Here is a 25,480-nt window from a genome sequence, read left to right on the forward strand (position 1 = left end):
GGAATCCTCTTCCCAATCCACCAGTGCTTCTTGCTGTCACTACTGTTCCTGCCGCAACTCAGGGCAGGTATTATTCGCTGTTCCCGGCTTGGAAAACCCTCTGAGATAAATGGGCCAGACTCGCAGCACATTTCCTAAGTAGTCGTTTGCAACTTCTTAAATCAGTCAGGTTAGAACACCAAACGAAACGAGCCAAACTGAACTGAGACCAACCGAGACAGGACGAGCAAAGTGAAGCAGCCTCAGCCTCAGCCTCACTGTCAAAACCTTTCTCTTTATCCCAGCTGGTGCAGCTCAGGTGACTGAAAACTTGCCTCATTTCTCTTATTATGCTAAATGGTCCAAGTGCAAGTCCCTGTCACACATACATCTTTTTTTACACTGGAGACACCAACTTTGACTTCATTAAAGATTTTACGTAGTTTTAAGAGAGCATAAATTCTTATTAGCTCATTGATCAGGCAATTCTACGTCTAGAACCAGCGACCACCTGAAGTGCGATTTCCATGGCTAAGCCTCATCCTCCTACTTCATCGCACCCTTCCTTACGTTTTGGAAAATCAGTCTGAGGACACATCAGTAGGAGTCTCTCTGACCTGTACACTGGGCCTTAACGCCCCTGCAATCGCACACCTCTGGTCCAGTGTGGCTACACACAATCTCCTGAGCACACTCTGTATTAGCCAACTGTTTGGAGGCATTGGTCAAGAAACACTTGAGACTTTTTCGGTGTGCACCTTGGCTGACGGATTCGACGAGTAACCATTTTGCCATCTAGCGGTTGCAAACAGACACTTCCCATCTGATGGGAAGAGAGGAACTGCAAAAGTCTTTCAGTCCATCGCTTGAGATGGGTGCAGAAAGATCTGGTGTGGTGCCTTCAAACACTGAGTGCTATCTGTGTTCCATATACACCCAAAGCTGTGGGAACAATGTTACAGTCCATGAGAGGTGATGGTAAATTTGTGATCATGGAGAAATTGCTGGCTCTGCCCCGAAGGGCACTAAGAACCACCCAGGGGGAGAGGATTCTTCGTGCAACAGCTTTGCTGAGGCTAAGTAAGTCTAAAATGGCCAGTGAACATAAGAAGGGGAAGCCAAACAGAGAACTGGTAGGCTGAGAATAGTATGTTAAAGCCCAGCATGCAGACCGTTCAAACTTGGCTTGCCAATGGGTGAGAACTGCATTCCAGTTCAGTTCTCACAAGAATTTTCAAAAGGCCTTTTCTCCTTGATTCTTTCAAACAGACTTCTCCAGTATGGAATTCAGAAACTATTTCAAACACCCCTTAAAATGTAGCAGCTCTTATCACACCAGTGGAAAAGATGCTTTTGCTGAGGTACTGAACAAAGAAACTGAAACCCAGGAACTGCCCAAGGCCTTTTATTAACTTAGTCACTTTGCCCATGCTCTCTCCCAAATACAGGACTGCTCTTTTCCTCCCGATCCTTCTTGTTACGAAAAGCTGTGCATCCCCGTGCAAGTCAGCACTGTGGACTCTCTTCGGAGCACTTGCAGGCTCCTTTACAGCCCTTGCACATTCTTCATGGAGGAGCTGAGGGCTGCCATTCCATTCAGCTCCCGCAGCCGGCTGGTGTGCCTGCAAAAACCGTAGTGGGACAGCAGGATTAAGGATAATGACGGGGCAGGAGACGGCTTTTCATGTCATTCACTCAGAGTGCAGAGAGGAGGTTCAGAAGCACCTGCACGCCACGGACAATAGATTTCCCAACAAGCCAAACAGAAAAGCTTTTATTTTTCCTTCCAGTCTGACTGAATGACTTCGCGGTAGGCAGATTGTTGGGGGAGGGAGGGGAAAGGGCTGGTTGGACTGGCTGCATCCAATTTCTCACCATGTTCAAGAGTTTGCACTTCCTAGTCCACTGCCCGCAAGACCCTAAGGCACTGTATTGCACGGCCTGCGAACGATCGCCACGGAGCTGCTGGGTGCAATGCAGTCTTATTTCCATGACGGATCATCACATGGCTTTCCTGCTGTACCAATCGCATCCATCAAAGCAGCAGCATGGCACCTTGCACACGTGCTTGGCCAAAACTGCCCTGCCTTAATGAGCGCAGGCAGAAAGAGGCACCAGCAGCTCGCCCACACAGCCCAGGCCTTCCAGGGTGGGATGGAAAATGGCCACTATCAGTTCAAATACAAGTTGAATGCTCACGTCAAGCATGAGGATAGGATAAAAGAGACAGAACATCTTTTCCTTAAGAATATGCTACACATTTGGAACAAGTCTGAAGAAATATTTATGCCGCCAATTTCACTATTATATCCAATTATAGAAGGTTTCCCAGTAAATTAGAAAGGACGTTTGTGGAAAATATTGAAGAATAAACAAATTATTAAGTTAAGAGACTGGTCAGAGAAAGTGAATAATAAGGAAAAGATAAAGGTTGGATTAGAAGGTGAAAAATAACTTGGTTTAGTGTGATTCAATTGGAACATTGGACTAAAGACTGGTTAAAGAAAAATGGTAGATGTAGAGATTACACTAAATTTGAAGACATGAAGAGTGGAAAAACAAGACGGTATGTGAATGAAAGGGATAATAAGTAAAATTGGTAAGATATTATTAGAAGAGGAGGATTAATATGGTCTTCTTAATGTATCACAGGAAACAGACTTAAGAAGGAACATAAGTAATGAAGAGTGGGAAAACATGTGGGATGAAGGAATATTAAAATAAATCTCAGAAAGAATAAAAGAAAAATATAAACTAGTATGGAAATTGTACCAAATACTCATGTCATGAATTTGATTCTTTTGTTATTGATTTAAAAAAATTAAAAAAGAATGTTAATGTCAAAAACAGTCATGCTTTATGGTACCCTGAGATGCTCCTCATTTACCACCATGGCTGATTATTAAGCAGAGTGTTTCAATCTTGTTTGCACAGGGTGATTCTCCCTGCTCAAGCCCTTTGCAGCCAGGTTCTGCGCTCTAAAAGAGGGAAGCTGCTCCCTTTGGAAAATCCATGGAAAATCCAGCCGATCCTCTCGGCACCGGCATGTACAGAAACGGCCTCGGCCACTCTGCCCAAGACATCGTGGGAGGGTGAATCAGGCGCAGTTCTGGCCATGGTGGCTTTTCAGCTGGAAAGACATCGTCATCCCTGTGGCGTCCGATAACAGCTGGAAAACAAGATCTGCAGGACCAGCCCAGGGAACCCTTTTTCTATGTTGCAGGGGGCTGAACTGTACAAACTGAGGCGGTGGTGAAGCCAGCGGGCAGGTGCCTTGGCCTGGAAGGCTCCCCACTTCTTATGGCCTAGGTGTGTGTGCTCCAAGCACACCACCTCTGCTCCCCCCGTCAAAAGGCATCGCAGGAGATGCAATAAGCTACCGCTGGGCCGGGGGGTGTCAGAACATTCGAGCAACCGTCTCGCACACGTGCAAACAATCCCCTGCTGGCCAGGCCTACCACAGCAGCTGCTGCCACGAAGCTGGACAGAGTGACTGCGGACAATCCTGGAGCAGACAGCTCCTAGGGATACCTGGCATCGGCCGTGCAGAGCTTCCCCAAGGCAATGGATGCGTTCTCTTGCACAGACGTTTTCTTGGCGTCCCCACCGGCGACTTTCAATAGTAACCTTACGACGTCCGTGTCCAGCAAGTTCGTGGCCGTCCCAGGCACCTCAAGGCACCTCCCGAGGCAGAAAGCGGCATTTCCCACCACCGCTTCATTCGGTGAGCGCAGGAGCTTCAGCAACGTGCTGCACTCTGGGCGAGGGGAGAGGGAGACAAGGCCGAAGCGATGCCATGCTAATCTCAATGAGAGAGCAAAGGAGCCCTCAGTGCCAAACCACAATGGCTGCCAGGAAGAAGGAGACGAGGAGGAAAGCAGCGATGCTTCAGCCACGTAGAGGGAGGGTGGAAAGTGCCAGGAGCAGCCCCCACGTCACGGCTCCACCAGCACTCGCTTTTTACCAGCTGACCCAGAGGCTGGCTCGGCTGGACAGCAGTTTAGTGCTAGGTCTGAGAGCTGGCAGGGGGATCTGCGCTGGCAAAAAGGCCCAATGCCATTGCCCATGAGGGAATCCTGGAGCTGAAACCAGGAGAAAGGCAGGGCAGGATTGCTCTGAAGCCCCCATTTCCGTGACGAACCACCTGGTTTTATGCCTTCGCCCATCTTCTGAAACGGCTGCTAAACGGCTGCCAAAGCAGCACTGCCCACCCCGTAACAACGTGAGGGAAAGCAATCGCACACTAGCCGCCAACAGGCACACACCAACCACCGAAAGCCTGGAAGAGCTGGGGTGACGGCCAAACTCCTCCCGGTTCTCTTGTATGGATATCCCTTCACATTTGTGTGGCAGATGTGAGATGCTGCCTTTTCCTCCAGGACAGAATTGGTTGTGTGCACAAAACTATTTCCCAAAAGTGTGCATTAAGAATGTGTGGAGGTGGTGTTGTGTGGAAATGGAGGTCCCCCAGCACAGAACAGGGGAGGACCTCTGCTTCCCCCCCGAAGACAACCAAGGGGCCGGCCAGCGGGGCTTTCCCAGTTTACAAAGAGGGGCTGGCACTTACTTTTGTCAGACTTCACAATCTGCTCCTGCGCCCGCCGACCGCTTTTGGCACACACAGCAAGCGTCTTCATCGCATAGCCAGACGTGACTTGTCCACCAACCTAGAAGGGAGCCAGGAAATGCTCACTTCCCAGGGGAAATGTCGCAGCTGCTTATGCATGCTTCACAAAAGGGTATCAGATCGTGAAGTCTCCAGGCAAGCCGAGATTTATACCTTTCTTCCCGCTTTAAATATATTATACTTTAGCCCAGGCAAAGCCTTGTAATAGGACTCAGGATCTAAGTGGTGGCATACAATGTGTGCATTTTAACAGGATTAGAGGCAAGAATAAATCTGCAGTTCTAACAATGCTGTTTAAGGGGCATTGCTGACGAGGAAATAAACCCATCAATGGGCAGGCTTCACTGCACACTGAATGTCCAGGGGAGCAGCCCTTCCAGCACCAGGACTGCTCTCACGAGGCCGCAGCACTGCTCAGACAGAAAGAGCGAACGCCACAGAACAGCTGAGCACCAGGACAAGCAGGGCTGATGCGAAGCAGCCAGGGTGCCTGAGCCCACGGATCCCAAAGAAGGAAGAGCCGCATGTTTGCGTGTTCTGCGGGGACATTTCAAGGGTCTTGGAATGGAAGTAATCACTCTGGAGGTAAAGTACGAACTTGGACCGGCCAATTACCTTCAGAAGTTTGACCATTTGCTTCACCACGCCTTGCTTCAGCGCTGCTTCCAGTGCCACTTGACTTCGTGGCAGAATGTGACTTAACAGCCCAACTGCCCGCTAAACGAAAAGAAAATTGGAGGGGGCAGAGAAGAAAAACTATTTGCTTTTCATTCAAAACAGGTTTCCATATTTGTTCACCCCCCGTAGCCCTTTGCTCGAGCTGACAGCCCTTTCTTTTCATATATTGCTAGTCCTAGAAGGGCAGAAAATAAAACAGCATGCCAGGCATCATATTAATGATCCAGGCGTCATTACAGTTGTGCAACAGGGGCTTCTCGGTATTAAGTGCAGACAGAGCACAGCCTGACCTCTTGTGGCTGAGATCAAGGAACAGTAATGGCTAAACTTACTTATGTCTCCTATTTGGAAATCATCGTTCCATTAGGCGAGAGCTCTGCTGACTGATATAGGAACACACTAAATCACATCCAGGGGAAAAAACAATTTTTCTTAAAACATTTAAACACTTAAACAGTATATTGATAATGCCAAAAAATGATAAGTTAAATCACATGTGACATCCTAGAAATTTCTGTGAACCCCCGTTTTATCCTGGTCATAAATCTTATCAGAGAAAAGTCATAAGCCTCTCATGACAAATGGAAATTGACCTGCGGGTACATGCCCTATCCCTGAAACATTCCTGCACCTTGGAAGTAAGGAGCATTTCTGTAACAATTTTATCCATGTAAGAGAGTACAAGAAATCGTGGTGATCGGGACCGCTGCACTGGCAACCGTCACATGCGCTCGATACACGAGATCAGGCGACAGGCACAGGGCGACAGATGGTGTCATACCCCAGAACTGAACAGCCCTGCTTTATCGGCTGGAGGTACTGGATGCAGACCGGACCTGCTAAAAAGCAGAACTGGGCAAAACAGGCTGTGGGTTTGGCAGTGGCTGCCTTTCTTTGACTCAAGCAGCACTGACCGTCACAATTCGTCCATCTTTACTGCTGAAAAGGGACACGCATTTCTCAACAATTTCTTCTTCCCGTTCCTGTAACAATAATTAGGGTTAGAACGTTGGCTTCCATGGGACAGAATCGGGTTTGGGAAGAAGGAAAGGTGTGTATGTATTCGCTACATGTGCACCCCTGTGGGCGCAAGGAAGGATAGGATGGAAGAACTGAGCATTCTTCCGTCTTTTCTCTAAAACTGACAAACTGATTTTTGCACATCTGAGGTACCTTTTGTATGGATGGAAAACCCCTGGCAGCCCCTCCTGGGGGCCGCCTGGGCATGTCAGTGGGGTTGCTGGTGGCTGTCAAAAGGGAGACTGGGGAAAGCAATCTATGGGGGAGAGAGCTAATCAGGAAAAGGGGGGAGCCATGGTCACCCCACGCATGTCCAGTTACAGTGGGGAGCAAAACTTAGGCAGAAAGCCCCTCAGGGGAGCAGCTGGCAGACCAACGAGGAAGGTGAGGGGGTGACACCCCACAGAGGACCTGATCGTCTTTGTGCGCACAGGAATTTTTCTGGCAACAACCAACATGCCGTGGTTTCTTGCCAGGGCTACCTGGCTTGGCATTCAAGCACCCCCCACCTTTTCATCAGACAGCCCCGCACTGCTGAGGAACTGCTGGAGGGAGGGACAATGAAGGGGGAACGGAGTGGCTGGAATGCCGAGCAAAGGTCTCCGTCTTCATCACCATCGCCAGAACCCATTACCAATGTGAGGAACCCACATCCAGCAAACGAGTGAGCAGGATTTCTCTGGATCGCCTCCCACGCACTGGCGGAGGACGGGGCCCAAAGAGCCCGATTTGGTGAGAAGCCGGTTGTTCAGAGGGTCGGTTATCCCACCTGGGCCAAAGGCAGGCACAGGGAGGAAGCCTTCAAGCTGGAGCACATGCCCTGGGGAGCAGCTCGTACAGGCACACGGGACATAAAGGCCCCAGGCAGCTCCACAGGCGTGGTGCCAGAAGCAGGAAGCGTCGCCAGGCAGTGCCGCTCAGGGAAGCGGACTAGCCAGCTTCGGGCAGGAGAAGCTTCAGGCTTTACCTGGATGATCAAACTGTCTTCCAGAGAGAGGTTCATCATCAGGCCAAGCACTGCATAGAGACACTCGGGAGACACGGCGGCTTTGTTCTCGGTCCAGCATTCGTCCTGTACGAGCGGAACACGAAACCGTGGGGCTGCATGTGCTGATAAATGACAGGCGGCGAACGGACCCAGAGGCCCATTTCTGTCTCAAAAGCAGCGCAGGAGCCTTCCATGCTGAGGGCTCAGAAACTGCACAGAAGCTTCTTCGCCTTGCTCGGACGGATGCGTCACTGGCTCTTATGACCACCACCCCACCTTTCTTCCTCTTGTAAGGGACTCACGGAGGCTCACCCAGTTTCTCTCCATTTTATGCTCACAACCGCCACCTTGCGACTGGCCCAAATCACCCAGTGAGCGTCATGGCCTAGTGGGGACTAGAACCTTTTTCCAGAGTGCCACTCCAGCACCTACCACACCCGTCTAACCTACTTCTTAGAGTCGATCGGACTGTTTGGATCTACTGCATTTCCTTTAAGTCCAATGCCAGTTTCCATTCTAACACTTTCAATAAATTGCACAACCTTAGATGCCTTCATTCCAACCAATTGCTCTTGTTACTTCTTCCCCCAAAAAGCCTCGTCTCTGGCACTTTGATCCTTCACACTCCGAGCCTAAAGATTCCACATATGTGTTCAGTTTGAGGGGACCAGTGGATCAGAGCACAAGGCCCAGGCAGGTTTTCTCCCATCTCACTGCCATCTGCTATCCCTGCCTGCTTTAGTCCCTTGATCTGGAGAAGCTCACCAGTAAGTCCCTTCCCAGAGGGGCAGTGCATGAGCAAAATAGCTCAGATTCCATCCTGGAATCTTCAGTTAAAAATGTTTCAGGAAGCAGCACGCTGGACTTAGAAGTCCCCTTTCCTGCCTGGTACCCTGGAGAGCCACTGGGAATGGATGTAGAGAGCAGTAAGTACAAGCCCTGAGAAGAGAAGCTCTGCTACTATGAACATTAAGTTAGGAAAGCTGGCACAAAGCCCGATACATCAGTAGCACAGTAAATAAAGACTGACTGATTTATAAGAAAGCTTATTTTTGGAAAACCATGAAAGAAATGGAAGAGAATGGCTACAGCAAACCTGACAAGTTAGTATTTTCAATGGCAGTTATTTCTCCTGTGTGGTACGAAGGATTTTTCCTTTTTTGGGATGCTGTATCTGTGACTACATTGAAAGTTGGATTTGATTATTATTTCACTCCCAGAAATTCACATGTAGCTCAAGCAGATCTTGTGAAAGGTCCTGAAACTGGACAGCAAGGCAGGGAGCGAAAGGAGGAAGCTGCTTCGGCTGGGGCAGAAGGGTTGAGGTGACTAGAGGCAACGCTGCTAGGTAAGCCAGCACCATCATGCCTACTCACCACGAGGTGCAGACAGGCCTGCCAGCATTCCAGGCTTTCGGACATCTGCATGCGGAAGACCGAGTCTGAGCACAGCTCCCCCATGATGGCGATGCACCGGGCGAGGGAAGGCCTGTTCACCGTCTTCACCGAACACTTTGGGGACAAGGGAGAGAGACTTGTGTCTGTTGGGACATCATGTGGGCTGGTCCCGTTGCAAATGTCCGCAAAGGCGACACAGCCGACAGATCTGAAATCATGGAATGGTGCTGCTGCATTTCTAAAGTTCTCTTTGCTGAAACGAATCCTTCATTATTGTTTTGGAAAATGTGCATTCTTGGAAAATAGCAAAACTCTGCTGGCCGGCACTGAAATATCAACGGGGTAGAAAGGTGAAGGGAAGTAGCTCTGTCCAGCCACTGTGATGACTCCGTGTCACTCAAGGCAAGAAGCAACAGGGGAATTTCCAGTCACAATGTTTAAGACAGCTCAGCCTTGGCATGAAGCACCAGCCACGGACTGATTTCCCAGTGGTGGCAAGGAAAGTTCTATTTCAATGTTCTTACCATCATTTAATGTTTACAAATATTGCCAAGAAACTGATTCTAGGCTATTTCTCAAGTAAAAGTACACAAAGGGATCCAAACTTCTGGATGAACCCACTGCCTCAAGGCAAACAAGTAGTCCCCAGTTTTGCCACACACCTACTCCCACAAAATCACACGCCTGCAAAGCAGATGGCTCCAGACTTTTCAAGAATTGGTGCTAAGACCAGCAGGGACAAAAACAGTTTCCCAGCAAGAGAGGAAGGCTTTCTTACCAGCAGCTGTGTGAACAAGGGCAACACCTCTGTAGAGAGTTTGATACGACACTGGGTTTTGAACCTGTTACCAAAATGAGACTGAGTTTTAGGTTTTTGTTCCTCAACAGATAGGTGCCTATGTCTGGATTCGGCTAACCCCTGCAAACACCAAATCAGGATGGCAAAGAGATCTGGGAAATGCAACTTACTTCTCCTCCTTGATTAAGTTGGTCAGCAGTTCCGTGGCATTGCTAGCCCTGCTGTCAAAAACCTTGATGAAGGACATCAACATCTGCAGCCACCTGGAAAGCAAAGGTAAATATATATCTTACTTTAAAACATGTCTAGGCCCCCCTGAAATGGAGAGAGCCCTCCCTGACAGCTTGCACAATAACATTCCCTGCACTAATTTAAAAAATATAAAGAAATACTTAAAGCCAACAAATGCCAGCTATAAAGCATCTAGCCCAGAGAACACTATAATCTAAAACGCAACTGCAGCTAAAAACCCACCAGAGCAGTCTGAGATCAAACGCAGGACTCTTGGGAAGCTGAACCAAAGTGGAGAAACAGTCAAGGGCGCCTGGCCGAATTTCAAATCCAAAGACGAACTCTTAGGGCTGGCTAAATGCTCCCCCAAATCTGAAAAATGATGCCCCACCTCAGCTCACATGTGCACCTCGCGCTGGGCCGGAGGGCCCTGGTTCTTTAGGAAAACGGGGTGAAGGCAGCATACTTGGTTGTGTTCAGGTGCCGGACCAGCAGGCTCCTCCCAGTCTCCGTATCGGCATAGAGAGCCAGCAGGGACATGCAGCCTTCTTGGATATTGGGCACCTCGGAAAGCAGCAGAGTGGGCAGCTGCGAATTCACCACCGGGTGAGTCAGAAGCAGGCGCTGGTTCTCCTCTGGGGGCAAAAGGAACCAAGAGCATCTCAACCGGCTACACCAGGCGCTCTAGGGCAATTACATCCGCAGGCCACAAACCAGTCAGCCGTGTGAACTTGGGTGATCTGTCGGATGGAGTGGAGGGGAAGGAAGGGCGCTGTGGACAGTCTCCATGACGCCTCTCCTCTCCCCTTCTCCTTCCCTCCCGCCATTTCTAAAGGACAAGTCGTGTCGCTCACACAGGCATGGGAAGCCATTCATGACTCATTTAATGCTGCCTTTCAAGCCTCATTTAAGGCTTGCATTAAAGCTAATTTGGAGGAGTTTGTGTTCAAAAGGTCTACTTTTATGAACCCCCTTTTCCAGTCGCCTTGAGAGGCACGAGGAAAAGTGGTCCTTCCTTTTCTGGCTGCTTGCCACAAGCATGTCATTCCTGAGATGCGCCTTTAGAAAAAGCTCGGCATCAGCCCAATCTGTGATTCAGACATGAAGCTGAAAGGTGTCTCACCAGGCCAAGATGACTCTGCCAGCCTTTCAGAAGATCAGTGGTCTTCAGAACCCTAAAGGGCGGCCTCTCCAGTGACGCATCATGCAATCCAATTACTTCAGGAATGCTGCGTGTGGAGAGATGACCTTGCCATACTGCTGTCATTTACGGAAAAGGGCCGGGATCTCCAGCCTCACAAAGGGGAGGCAAGGAGGGAGCATGCATGTGTTTGACGGAGGACCCCTAGGAGCAGCACTCCAGCTCTTGGGCGTAGCTGGAGTCATATGAACAGTGCCTTGACCCTGGCTCCTGGGGATTACCGTTTCCTTTGCAGACTGCTTGCCACAGGAGGAGAAGGGAGAGGGACAGCTCCACTTCGGCAACGGATGCCAGTTTTGCGCAGAAGATCCTGGGAGACAAATGGGGTTGTTAAAAGTCGAGGAAAGGGGCCCAGGCTCCCAAAGAACAAACAACCAGACCAGCATGTGAGGCTCTTTTACTGGGGCAAACTGGATTTAAAAAGGATAGGAGCACATTCTTGAGTCATGCAAGGCATTTTCCTCAGACCGGACGTTCAGTTAAAAAAAAGATGTTTATTTACCCAGATGTGCTACAATAGAAAACGTTTCCTTCTCTAAGAAATCTGATTGAGGACCAACTAAATGAGACTGTGATTGCATTTGCCACTAGAAAGAAACGAAGCTGAGGGGCAGAAGGCCTGCTTAGATATACTGTATGCAGCCACAGATTAAACCTTTTGCCATGTCTCATTTTCCCAAAGGAGAATCACTCCCTAACCATTGAATCTTGTGTGATCCTCAAGGAGAAAACAGTGACTTTTTAGCACAATGCAGTGTGTGGGGGGGAGGGGGTAAAATTTAGATCAGGGAAGCAGCAAGGGGTAAAAGTTTTGTAAAACCTTCCTCGACATTCCTGTATCCTGATTTTCAAAGCAGCTGATGGGGCTGCTAATTAGAGAGGAAGCAGAAAACTCCCAGGAGATGCAAATCTCCGCTTTGTGCCTAAATTGTTCCCAAGCTGAGTAGGCATTTAATTAGGTTTCAAACAGACACAAGACGGCTCAAGGCAAAATACTCGGGAGCAGGAAATCCCATTCTCCCTACAGCCTGAGCAGGAATTTCTCAAAATTTGAACAAAGTGGGAAAGAACTTTCAACAGAAACATAGAAACAGAGCGAGTCAGAAGGGGCCTCCTGGGCCATCTAGTCTGACCCCCGGCACCAGCTGGCTCCGCTCATGACACACCCACCATGTGGACGTCCAGCCTATCCTTGAACACCTGCACCAATGGGGCCTCAACGACCTCTCGTGGAAGCCCCTTCCACACCCTCGGGGTCCCAACTGTCAGGAAGGGCTTCCTGGCATCCAGATGGAACCTGGGTTCCCTAAGCATTGCTCCACTGGACCACGTCCTGCATCCACAGAACATCCACAGAGGCTCTGGATGCTTCAAATGTGTGCCATGTCATTTCCCTAGATGCTTCGTCAGCAACCTGATGCCCCCTCACATCTCCCATCAGCTTCCACGGAGCTTTTAATTTCTTGTTCCTAACCAAAGGCATACAGTCACTGTGCAATTCAAATTACAATCCATTTTACATTCTTATCTCTCCTCTTCGTTGGTTCTCCAGTGCCCCAAATTAAAAAGGAATCATCTGTGGAAAAAATGCCTCTTGGCCTCCTCTGGCCATCGGATTTAGCTGACGGAGGAATTTAAAACCACTGGAACCGTTCTTGCTTGACAAGAAGTTTAATGTCACACACTGCAGTGCTGGGAGACTTGGGAGATGGTTTTCCTCAAGCAGATTCACCCCGGTCCCCCAGAAAAGGTGGGATATAAGTGTAAGAATCAGTACATACAAGAGAAGAAGGAATTAATATTAAACCTGCAGGAGGAGTCTTTCCCTTGATCCTAAAGAATCTAAAGCTTCAGTGGTTAGGAAGAAGGGCTACAAGTGCCCACAGAGCATGGGCTGTGTTTGGAAAAGACACTTCTGCTGAAGGCATCAGATCTCTTTGACCCTGGGTGTTGAAGAGCGCCCGAATCTAATACTCTTGTGCTCTGTGCTTGGCCTCAGCCCTGGCAAATCAAGATGGCTAAGTTTCAGAAGGAGCGTGGAGGACGTGAGGAAGGTCAGGCAGACTGTCTGGCTGCCTGATCCCTTATCGTCTCATCAGCTCAACCGAATTTCATTCCGTCAATGGTGCTCTTGCTGACAGTCCTGCTACCGCTACGACTTGGCCCTGTAACGCGCCACCGTTCTCCTGATGAGAGAGGGCCCTTACCGTCGTATGACCTCGTTGTCGTTGATGATACTGAACCCATTGTTCATCCTAAACAAGGCTTGCTCAGTGCCTGCAACAGATTTGGAGATAACCGCGTCGGAGAAGTTTTTCAAAAGAAGACAAGTTCCTACTCGCCATGACCCAGTGAGAAGAAACAGGATCACTCAAGCCACCGTGTCGACAGAGGGGGCGCAGAGGATTCAGGATGACGGACTCAGGGGCTACCTGGCAGCAGCACTCCAGGTGAGCCGCTGTGAGCCCCACTCCGATGCGAGGCCCCTGTCTCTGTGCTGCCACCTCTCATTGCCTCCCCCTGGCAGGGATACCCACCAGCGCGGCACTCACCACCTCGCATCGCTTCCGTCAAAAGCTGGATCCCTCCAGCGTAGTAAAAGGCATTCTCATCAGGCCTGCAGAGCTTCTGGAGCAATTCGCTCACGGACACGGCCTCGCGCTTGCCCGACTCCAGCTCTCGCAGGGCCCTCTCCTCCTCGTACTGCCTTTTTTCCTCCAGGTCTACTTCATTCATGCAATCTGAAAGCCCAAGAGGCAAAATGGAGAAACAAGTGGGACAAAGGATTCTGAGCGAGAACAAGCGGAACAAAATTTAACGAGAACAAGAGCAAGAGACTAGGATACGGGTGGCCAAAGGCACAAAACGCCGTGTTTCAAAATACAGGGAATTAGTTTTGGCTGTAAGCTGATAGCCAGAAGCTAGAGGCAGAATGACGACGCACCATTAGGCGGCTTACCTTTGCACAACTTCTGTGTTTGGGGATCTATTTCTAAAATCTTCAGGTAGCACTCTCTGGACTTAAAGGACAAGACAGGGCTTTAGACGGGGCAATTAAAGGACAGTGGATAATTACTAATGCGTGCGTGCACACATTATGATACAATGCGTACTTTAGAAGCCTGCACATTAAATGTATTTAGCGTCACGCCTACTTTGTCCCTAAGGTAAACTGGCATGAAAAGGAAACTTTGGAACCTAGAAGAAAGGTAGGTGTTTCCAAATCATACAGCAATGCCCTCCCCAGTTTTTCCTTCTTAGCTTATGGCTATCGGAGAATACAAAATACTTCCCTTTAAAATGCCATTCAATATCTTAGTCAAGACATTAATTGCAAAAGGAACACGGCTACACTGTCTGAATATGATTTCATGAAGGTTGGGATGCTTGCTTGTTTCCTATTCTGTCTCAAAGCTAGTGACACATCACGATAAGTGCACGTTAGTTGAGCTGACACTGCTATAATTCCAGGTAACAAAATAAACAATGGCAAAATGTTATATTTACACAGGACTAAGTTGCTACACAAGAACTGACATAAACGCCTGCAAATTCACAGACCTTACCTTAGGGTACTGTTTCTGGGCCAGGTATGCTTTCCCCATGTGGAAAAGAGCTTTGATACATTTTTCATCGCACTATATTAAAGAGAATTATTTAGTAAAACTTACAGAGCATGGTGTCCCAGTACTACATAGCAGCAGCTGCCTTTCCTCACAAACCAGCAATTGTTCTGTACTTTTAGAGAATCATCATTAGGTTCCTTTTTCAAGCCAAAGTGCCGCACTGGACTAAAGTAAAATCCAGGCATTTGTGCATTCCCTGTCCCTTCCCAGAAGGAAGGCCACTTCTGGCTGCTAAAGACACAAACCTCAAGGGGATCTGAAGCAACACAAGCAGGGCAGGGAAGAACCAACAGCATTTCTGGGCAAACCACATTTGAAAATGTCTCTGGACACCCAAGTGTTGGTAATAATGGTCTGTTGTTCTGCTTCTCTCTGAGGCTAGTCAGTAACGCTCTTGGCCACCAAATGCTGCACTTGTACAACCCCTTGCCATTAGAAAAAGGGGATTTTTCTCTTCAGTTTGGAAGGAAAAGCGTAGATAGTTGTTATCTGTGAAATCATCCCCTATCAGGACATTGCAACACTGTTCAGCCACCATGGCGAAATTGTACTGAAATGTGGCCAGTGTGTAAGCTGGCAGGTTCCCATCAGGCGTCTGGAAAGCATCGGTATGGCTGTGCTGCAGCTTGCCAGCAGTCTAGAGCCCCCGCACCCGCCATCAGTGGCACTGAGGGTATTATAAGTGACAGGAAAACGATCTTTCAGAAAGTCTCCAACACCTTCCTAAGAGGTAGCGGACTTCTTTCCAAAAGAAAATGAGTGAGATGGCACCACAAGCCCTGGAAGCCAAAGGAGTTCTGTAAGCAGGGCAATGGAAATTCCTGAGAATGTGCCTCCTGGCTCTTGGGAGCGCACGGCCCTGGAGCTAGAATGACTGAAGCCAACAAGGGCTGGAGGGAGGCAGAAGCGGAAGGGAAGCCATGTCGGCCGTGCCATCTCAAAACAATGAAAGCATGCGTGGAAATGAAGCCCCATGGAGCAGAGATGTTTGGAAAGGCGGAGGAGTCCTCTCTGATCTTCTGGGTCAGCTAGAGGCCACCCTTGCCATGCAGCTTGGCTCCTCTGGCCACCCGCTTCCCCTCTTTAACCCTGGGGAGTGGAGAAGGAGAGGAGGCTCTTACCCTTAAGGCCCAGTCACAGTCACTGATGGCTTTTTCATAGTTCTGCAACTTCAGGTAGGCCTGAAACAAAATGGCACGGAGGTTTTAAACCAGGTTTCCAGGCAGGGCATTTACATGCAGCTTTCTTAGCACAGAGCTCATCAAATTAGAGTGATAAGCCAAGGCAAGGAGCCTGTCCTGGACTCACCCCATGCTCCCCAGAGGAAGCCTCCAAGCGTCAGGACTGACCAGCTGCCAAAGGCCGAATTAGACGGGGATATCTTCCAAACCTCACTACATGCTGGGACCAGCAATCGACCCCCACGGCTAGTGGAGATCCTGGGATATCCCTCAAAGCCTTGACACCAATTGGTAATTCAGTGCAATTTCAATACAGCTGCCTAGAAACCATGGACAGACATGGCCTCTAGCCATGCCGGAGCTTCAGACGAACAGAGAGTTCAGCTGCTTTTCTGGCACTTCTCGGGACAACAACAGCACCAAGAGCTGATCCGCGCCCTCTTTTAAGAGCTTAATACAAGATGAGAGGAACGGAACAAGTCCTTCCAACGAGCAGAGGCTGCAGTCTTTGTTTAGTAACTTCCTATCATCTCTTCTCCTAAATATCCTATTAATATTCATTGTTAAGAACACGGCAAGAAACAAAATCCATCAAATCCTATTATAAGGAAACTGAAAGGTGAAAGAAGCACTGCATGGCATCTGCAGCTCATCTGGAACATGCCCAGATTTCAGAAAGGCCCAAGAATGCTGGATCTCTCCTTTGTGCCAAGCTGCTGCACATTCGTCCACAATCCAAAGGAGAAACTGAAATGCTAATTTTGCTTGAAAAATTAGCAGTGGCCCCAAACCAGTGTTTATCCGACAGAATGCCACAGACAGCTATTACACCAAAACAGGTACTTTCAGCAGAGACTGTCACAACCTTGTCATCCTTTGCCAACACAACACTAATCCGGATTGTCTCTATGACGGGAAACAGCACAAGAGGTTAATTTCACGGATTCATACCCTGCCTTTAAAAAACCGATTCATCACACGATGGCTTAAGTTAATATAATAAAAACAGCAACACCTCAGTCAATAAAACAGCAAAACATAATAGACAGCAGTGTCAGCAATACTGAATTAAAGTGTTATGGATTAACAGTGTTTTTCAAATCCACTTAAAGCGCAGTCGTACGTCTTCTAGCCAGCAGTCATGAACCTTCAACTGCGCCATCCCACTGGAGAAGCAATGCAGTGGGGGATGCAGGGAGGGTCTGCCAGGAGCGGGATGGGGCCTCGTGAAGGCCACGCACACCGGGGAGCCACAATGCATAAAGCCACTGAGCATGTCTCAGATGCAGGAGATCGAGCAGGGACTAATGACCTTTACATGAAGGTGTCTCAGGAAGAGCACGGGTCATTTTGCACTTGCAGCGGGGATGGGGATGGGGTGGTTGTCCTTTCCCTTCCGCTGACCTGTGCTCTGTTGGTGTACAGCACCTGCATATCTTTCTGCTTCTTTAGACCTTCAGTGTATTTCTTGATGGCCAGTGCATAGTCCCCCTTGCTGAAAGCATCATTCCCCTTTTCTTTCAGTGCTGCAGAGATGATAAATACAGACACACAAAATGCATTCTGAGACTGATGACTGGAAAGGACACAGAAAGGTGATGGTTAGGAGTAGGATGGCATCAAACAAGGCACGCGCTGCCTTCTTGATCCAGGCCCACCAGGCCGATCTTGGGCAGGAAGACTCTCCTAAATGGTTACCATCAACTCCCATCGTTATTGCTGGGCTTTGATAAACTGATGTGATAAAATATTCGACTATGGTTAGCCACAATTGATGATACACGATAAGATGAGCAACGAATTCCTCTTAGACAAATGGAAAGCCTTAACTGTGCTGTTCGAAGGGTTGCTGGGAGGTTGGAACACATGCAGGTCATCCTTCAATGTCTTCAAGTGTCTTACTGTGAGAGACTTAACTTGAATCCCAGCGCAACAGATTCCATTCCGGACATGCCCAACCCCAGCCCTGGAGTATTGCTGTCCAACTGTTACCGTTGGCTAAGGCTTCATTTTCCTTCCTTCTCCTTGCTCGCTCTTCGGCATCCTTTTCTAAAGAAGTCATGAAACTCTCTAAAAGCCAACAGAGTGAAGACAGAAGCTCCGTGAGAAGAAAAGGGTTTGATCGTTAAAAAGAAAAAGTCAAATTGCACAGCAGAGTCATTTCTGCAACATGAAACAGAAATCAAAAGGGACTATTTCATTAATGTGACACCAAATCAGAACAGGAGTAATAAGCTTCCATTTATGGAGAGTGATAGTGCTGGTAGTGAGTTAAACCCTGCATTTGAAAAGAACTACTTTTCTAGGAGACTGAGGCTTTCCAATTTCTCGGTAATGGAGTGATTAAAACAATGAAGTGGACAGACTGCAGATTAAGCCAGCTGGACTTGCTATGCAGATGACTGAGAGAACAAGTGGCCATACAGGGTGTCCTGATACATGAGAAACTTGGACTCCATTCCATCTATTAAGCATAGAAAGTGCCAAACCACGGGGGTGAGGGAACAGGTCAGGTGACACACCAGTAATTCCCATCCTCGTCCCGTGCAAAGGATTGTAGGATACTTGCAACGTGTGGCACAACTGTCACTAGCATAACGGTCTCCCCTCACAGGGCCTCTGGCGGCACCGCCAGTCTTTAGGCCAATGTACAAAAGAGCATCTGCTCTTCCTCCTCTCCTCCCTCACCATGAAGAGGGATGTCTTGGGATCTCACTTTCTTGGCCTTCAGGGCACAAGCTGAAATAGATTAACAACAGGAAAATGAGAAAATCTGTGCTAAAGGCCACTCTCAATCCATGCACATATAGTTTGTATAATTTCAGTATCACAGAGATTCCTCTGGCAGCCTAATTCAAAATACAATGGACTAACCTATCCAGCCTCTTACCTGGATTCAAGGTGTCCTCTAGATTTGGCAAACCCTACAAAAAGAAAAGGCAAGTTAAAGAATAAGAAAGGGTGTGCAGTAACCTATTGTTCCATTTTATTTTTAAAAGTAGTTGCTTCATGAAAAGAATAAGTGTGGAAAATGCGTCAGGCTCATTTTTCAAAGCCACTTAAAACAAAATGCCATAATAACCTACATCTCAAAAAGAACAGCAGCATTTCCAGAGCTGTCAAAATTAATTCCACCAATAGCCTCAAAAAGCCACAGGAAGGAAAGAAAACAAACAAAAAGCCCAATAATTCATAGACTTAGGATACAAAAATCAATTTGGCAAGAATTCTGAAGACACTTCAATTGGGCAAATTGCAGCTGTAGGCTGATGCTTTAGCAGCAGAAATGGCATGTTGCTGTACCTTTTATAATTAAAGTCCTTCTTTGAAGAAAGCTCCCACTTACAATGATAAACTGATTAAGGGGTCTATCTTGAACGGGTTTGTCTATCAGTTCACAACAAAACATAAACAGAACCAAGTTAAATTAGTTTACTGTTTAATTCTTTGAAACATTTATCCGCCACCCTTTATCCTATTAAGGGTTTGAGGTATTTATTAATTGCTTTGCTGTGATTTTTATCATGTACTTTATATTAATTATTGTAATTTTGATTTGTAAACCACCCAGGGAGCCTTTGGGCTAATGGGTGGTATAGAAATATAATAAATGAGAAATGCCTTTGGAGTTTAAAGAATATTGGGAAAATGATACAGCAATTATCAACCAAAAGCAAGCCCTAAAATGATTCTTCCATGTAGATCAAGGACGAAGTCAACAAAAAGTACACATAGTGACTGTAATTAATAGCCACTTGAATATCTAATGCTGTAAAATGACTTAAAGATAACTTTCCAATTATATGAAGTTTCCAACGTCTTCAAAGGAAAAGCTGCAGCTCATTTACCAGAGGTTGTTTGTTGATAAGTGTTCTGTCTTGTTTAGGTTTGTGCTTATTTTCATCCTTGGTGGTGGTGGAGAGGAGCTTTTTCTCTGTTTCTGTGATGGCTTTCTCCTGGATGGCAGGATCAGTGGAATTCAGGCCTTGAATCAAGTTGGCTGAAACAGCAAGAACGATGAATAAATGTGGAGCAAAGTGGCTTAAGATGAAGCCAGAGCAAAAGCCTGAGTCATGAAGCTGATTTTATTTGTACATGGCCCTATTTTCAAAATATATAGCTCACACTATTCCCAGAGAAGCTCAAATAATATATATACAAAATAAAGAACAAAATAAACACATCAACATGTAGTGGAACAATACAAGCAGCAGGATAATAACAAGCAGAACATCATAAAAACTACAGCAACAAGGTAACGGCTATATCAATCAGAGTTTTGAAAGCCTGGGTGAATAAAAATTATTCTAAGGAAATGCCTTCCAGGAAGATCTGAGAGTATTAAGGCTATGACATCCCTTCATAAGTTGTGCCTGTCCCTGGAAAGATGCCAGCCTGTCTTGGGTGTTGCACTAAACCACAGTTAACATTATAACAACCGTAGAAAAACTCCACAGCCGAGGTGCCACGTCTGACCTCAGATCTGGAAATTCAAAATATCCCAGACACTTTCAAGGGGTGACAGGATTCACTTAAATATACAACTATGCCATTTCCCAAAATATGTTTCTTAGTCCCACGGTAGCAAAGGTACACATTAAACTTCAACAGCAGAAAAAAATGTCCACAATATTGCAAATTATCTTCCCTCAAAAAGCCCCTTTAGATTTTTGTGTGATTTGTTTCTTTAAAAAAAAAAAAAAAAACTTCCATGGACTTAGGAATCAGGTGCAACTCATCATTAGCTGCAGGTTGGCAGTTGCTGTGATCAAAGCAAGGACTTGGAAGTCATATTAACTGCATTCATCTCAAAGATGCAAACCAGCTGCTACCCTCTGGCTCAAAATACCTTTCTGATGTGGACCTCAGGGCTGGACAAATTGCCCAGCTCAGATTTAGTCTGCGTCTTCTGCCAGAACATGGCATGGTAAACAGCACCTGTGGAGTGTCCCAGAAGATAGGAAAAGGAAAATGTTTTTTGAGGCAGTGCAACTAGGCCAAGATTTAATTCTAAAGTCAGCATTTTATCTTTGGGAAACAGATTGGCTGTTCTGGATGCCTGCTCACATCGAAGTTCTGGCTTTGTTGTGTTCATCTTCACAGGAAAATGGATGAGCCAAGCAAAAACGGACACTTTGCTGAGCGGTGAATTAGAAAAGTGATGTAAAACATTGCCAGGGGTGAGGCGAGAGAAAAAAGCCAAGCTGAAACAAACGACGACACAGGTTTTCCTTTTCCTGCCTTCCCACATGACCCATCAGCCCCTGCCTAGACCCCTTCAGTAATGCAGGCAGCAGTGGAACCCAAGCTTCCACTGAAGCTCCCAGTGTTGCTGGAACATTCAAGGAGGCCCCGATGGCTCGGTGAGGTTTGCCTTGTGTCTTTCTCCCCCATGCTGCACCTCCAAACACATGTTATATCCTTGATTTATCCTTGTGACAGATTGGAGCAATCTCTGGAGTTATGAAATGATGATATGATGCATAATGAATGTAGAACATCATTATCACTGGAGCACGCTGCTTTAAATTAAAGCATTGAACAAACATTCACCGAAGCACGCAAAAATGCAAAACTCGGGAGGGAGGGAGGGAGGGAGGGAGGGAGGGAGGGAGGGAGGGAGGCCGGGTGCAATCCAAACCTGGCACGGGGGCCAGTATTGGCCTCCCTGTTCCCCACTCTGCATGTCTGCAGGACGAGCATTTCTGGACATCCTGCAGAGCTCTTTGCAGGGGGTGCATGTGCTATACTACAGTTTCGGCGCTCCTTTCCCCCGGCCACTGGGGTGCCCCTCCAGGCCCTCTCTGAGGTTAAGCTACCGAACCCATAATGAAATTGGGAGGGGCGGGGCTATGCTCCCTTTGGAAATACAAAATCTGTTTAAGTAGTAGTTTTGGGTCCCCTAGAAGAAAGTGAAAAGAATGAAAGGGGGTTAATGCCAGAAAAGGCAAACATGACAGTCTTTGTATGAATCTCAGAGCTGGAGATTAAATTTGAAAGTGCAGTGGGTACAATTAATCAAAGGCTAGCCAATGTGGATCACGTTACTGCAGCTCAGAAAGGATACAAAAAATCCCCAAAGGACATCATTTTTATAATACTAGCTCACAGTTTTCAAATGAGTGTAGGCGTATTTGGCAATTTTATGTAAGAATAGCAAACCTTCCGGGGGAATTATACTTGAGACCCACATTTCCTGCTACATGGTGTAAATCTGCACTCTTCATTGTTTTACTACAAGGTGTGTTCTCCACAGTGATTTGCTATTCATATTTAAAGTTGTGCTTTTTTTTTTTTGCTAAGTCTCAGGGTCAGGATTATCTTCTTTACATAAAGAAATGTTTGCACAAGTTTTCAAATTTCTCAGATGAAATTAGCAATCAAGATGCCTACCCAGATCTTTTACGGTGATGAGACAATGCAAGCTTAGGAAACCAAAAGCTCTTGAATTATTGATTTTCATGAGAGTATTTTTTAAGGAAATGATTTTGACAGAGGGAACAAATAAATCCACTGAATACTGACAGTCAAACTTCTCAGACATGCCTGTCATACTGCATTCACTTGTCATCAACTGTCTGGACATTTGCTATTGTACTTCTATAACCTCCTAGAAGAAAAAGTTATTTCAATAAATCTGTTTATTGCTCTTGGTGCTTTTGAGACCTCTTCTCCAGGCTGCAATTTCCATAATCTCCGAATGGTCAGAGAAAAGTTTGAAAAACATGGCACAGAAGTAAACAATACATTGCTGCATTGTTTTGTAACACCTACAATTTTTAAATCCATTCAAACCAGTCGTTATAACTCCAAAACGCAGGGATGCAGCATTTAATTTCACCAGAGATGGCAAGCTACAGGGGACACCAGGAGTCTCATGATACCTTAAAGAATACTTGATGCAGGGGGACCATAAAAGCACGTCCCAGAATTGAAACTATTCCTCAAGGTGCCATGGGGTCCTTTTCTCGGGCGTGTTCTGAAGGCCGATGTGATCAGCACTGAATGAGAGGCTGACAGGGAACTGCGTGTGCACAGACCTGAGTTCCGGAGGAGGAGGAGGGGATACGTCCTAGGCGTCGTGAACAGAGGGCCACTGTGGGGTAGTGGTTAAGAGCGTGGGGCCGGGGCTGCGGCGACTGGATTCCTAGTCCCTGCTCAGCCATTTCTAATAGCATCTAAAGCTAATGTTGACAACAAGGTCATTTTCTGCTGCATTAACGCCGGCTAATGATGTTTACAGCTAGTTTGAAGTGCTGCAAATAAATTTGGTTTAGCAGCTATTTTCATCTCCCCAGTTCCAGCTAAAGGGAGTCTTCTCTGAAAATGAAGAACCTGCACCCAGAGCATTCCGCAACCGGACCTTGCAGTGATTGTACCTGGGGTCCTAGTTACCGTAACAAAAATGCTTTGGGTGGGCTATGCCGACTACGCTCAACACATGTGCTGACTATGTTCAACAAGGGTAGCTCTGTTTTGAGTATTCACAGCCCACTTACTAATTTCATCCACGTCCTTAAGAAACTTCTGCAAATCCTCTTCTTCTTGCTGTTTAGACATCTTGAACCTCCAATGCTGATTAAACCTGGATGAAGGAAGGAAGGAAGAAGGTAAAAGATAAAGTTAAAATATCACCTAATGTTTCATAGTGTTTAATGCTTGCCATCTTGTGGTTGAGATAGGCCGATCATTTTACTGCAGTCCTTTTTAATGCGGTTTTTGAGCTGCGTACACTATACACATCAAACAAATGAACTATTACAACTTTGCCTGAAACATCTCTGGACACTGCACTTCTGAGAAGGGGCTAGGGGTCATGGTGCTACAAGCTCAAGGAATTGTTATACCCACTGTCCCTCCTTTTACGGGAAGTGAAGGAAACTGGAATTGCTAACCAGTGTGACCCGTGCACAACAAACAGCCTACTGCTCAGGCTCTAAGACAACATCATTTTATCACAAACACATGCCAGATTTCTCAATGTGCAGAGCCAACGTGGGACAAAGTCCTGAAGGTGGAAGCTCACAGGACCCAGTCCATCCGCCAAAGGAACAAGAGTTGTCAAGTGTTGTTCAACCAAGAATGACAGTAAGGAAAGATATTATGTATTACATATTATATAATTGTACTAAGGTTTGCTTTGATTTGGTGTTGTTTATAGTTAAATGTTGTATTGCTTGATTGTATTGCTCTAATGTATCATTGCATTTGTTTGGAATATGTATTTGTTTTTCTTTTTTAAGCTGGCAGCATATAAACGTAATAAATGAAATGAAATACATGGAAGATCCACTGGGCCTGAACTAGATACAGGAAACGAATTATAGCTCTCTGCTTCCTTCTGAGCACGAAGAGCGGTTCTCTCCCCTCGACCTTCTCCCTCCGCCCCACTTCCCTTGTGCGCTCCTGCCTCCTCCTTCCTAAATGCAGCTGTCTTTGGTGCGGGAAATGGCCTGCACAGCAGCGGCGGGAAGACGCTGCTGTTGCTGCCGGCGGGGGCGACGGCTGGACCCGGGGGGCGTCCCTGGGGCGGGGTACTGCAGGGGGGATCAGCCCTCCCTTGCCCCCCCACCCGGGGGCCGCTTTTCCCAGCCACGTGGCCCCCGCAACTGCAACGGGGCAGCCTCGCTTGCGCGGGGGGAGCAGAGGAAGGGGGCCGGGTCTGCAGTCGTCCAGCCGCCCCCCCCCCAAGCCCAGGCTGGGAAAAGGCGCTGGGGGCGAAGCGGGGGGGGGGGGCGCACCGTCTCCGCCGCCATCCCGCGCCCCCGCAAAGCGCCTACCGGGCCTCCCGCTCGCCTTGCAGGCCGCCCCGCGTCCCGGCGGTGCCCATGGCAACCGGGAGGGCGGGGCGAGGGGCGGGGCGGGCGGCCCTGGGGCATGCCGGGAATTGTGGGCGCGCTCGCCGCCGCAGCCGAGCGTGGCTGGGCGGGGACCCGGCGCGGTTTGCGGTGCCCCGGGCCCGCTCCGTGCAGAGCAGCGCTGGGGACCAAGTATCGCTTCAGGATCGGGCGGCGGCCTTTGCGCCGCTTCGCTCCAGCTTCCCAACACGTGAAAGAGCCAGGTGTGCCTTTGCCCCCAGGCCCGGAAGGGTGAACTTCCGTCCGCCTCATCTGAGCAAAACCGTTGCAAACGTATGCATCCAAAAAGGGGGTTTATATTAGCCCTGCGGCCAGCTCCCCCAAAGAGCCTTGATGGCTGAATTTCTCGTATCATCCGGATATCCCAGTCTCCATCCTCACCTCCGCTTACAGGACGCACTGATGATCTCGCATCTCAGGCCAGGTCAGTCCTGCAGGCTGTTAACGTCCCTCGAGTCTTCCATAGACGCGCCACAGGCACCTCCAGGCACATTCATCACTGCAGGGGTGGAAGGAAAAATCAGCTTCCTCAGCCACTAATAATTAGATATGCATCGTATTTTGAGACGCTATGGACCTAAGCAATCTAATGACTACTGGATATTCTAATTATGAAACAATAAGCCTGTTATTAAGCAATAGGGTTTGTTATTTGGTTCGATGTAAATTGTTTTTCCCATGGATGAAGACGATCAAGCTTGGTGTGTGTCTCTGGGAGGGCACTGGAAAAGTGTACAGCCTGGAATAGAAACTAGTTTTAACAGTGGAGATGTAATTATATATTTATGATACTAGAAGGCAGCTGATGCATTTTTAAAATGCAGAAGTTTAGGATAATTGTGTTTCTAGCATTCCAATAAAATCATTCCATATTTACCTGCATGCAATTTCCTAA

At 47.6% G+C, this 25,480-nt stretch overlaps 1 protein-coding gene across 1 annotated transcript; it reads right to left on the reverse strand.

Moving 5' to 3' along the window:
• Positions 1 to 1,437: 1,437 nt before the first annotated feature.
• On the reverse strand, positions 1,438 to 23,290 carry TTC12 (tetratricopeptide repeat domain 12). Its single transcript, XM_044456353.1, has 21 exons — positions 23,227 to 23,290; positions 19,576 to 19,727; positions 18,618 to 18,651; positions 17,720 to 17,797; positions 17,132 to 17,253; positions 15,668 to 15,727; positions 14,487 to 14,558; positions 13,880 to 13,940; positions 13,473 to 13,661; positions 13,128 to 13,197; positions 11,142 to 11,230; positions 10,186 to 10,354; positions 9,659 to 9,751; positions 9,468 to 9,531; positions 8,669 to 8,803; positions 7,272 to 7,376; positions 6,199 to 6,267; positions 5,222 to 5,323; positions 4,547 to 4,646; positions 3,511 to 3,736; positions 1,438 to 1,601 (listed from the first exon to the last, which is right to left on the reverse strand). Exons 1-21 carry the CDS (start codon positions 23,285 to 23,287, stop codon positions 1,526 to 1,528), a joined length of 2,127 nt encoding a protein of 708 aa, XP_044312288.1. The 5' UTR covers positions 23,288 to 23,290; the 3' UTR covers positions 1,438 to 1,525.
• Between the last annotated feature and the right edge of the window lie 2,190 nt (positions 23,291 to 25,480).

This window comes from Varanus komodoensis, unplaced genomic scaffold (assembly GCF_004798865.1).
Source record: "Varanus komodoensis strain SLA01 unplaced genomic scaffold, ASM479886v1 scaffold83, whole genome shotgun sequence".
In the NCBI taxonomy this organism is placed as follows: domain Eukaryota; kingdom Metazoa; phylum Chordata; class Lepidosauria; order Squamata; family Varanidae; genus Varanus; species Varanus komodoensis.

Bases quoted from the DNA above. Each gene is read 5' to 3' on its own strand.
- TTC12 (XM_044456353.1), bottom strand. From the start codon at position 23,287: ATGTCTAAACAGCAAGAAGAAGAGGATTTGCAGAAGTTTCTTAAGGAC. The intron at 15,728-17,131 runs GTCAGCGGAAGG...ATTTTGTTTCAG, and splicing joins TGTACACCAACAGAGCACAG to GCCTACCTGAAGTTGCAGAA. The intron at 1,602-3,510 runs GTATCCCTAGGA...CGGTTTTTGCAG, and splicing joins CTCTGCACGGCCGATGCCAG to GCACACCAGCCGGCTGCGGG.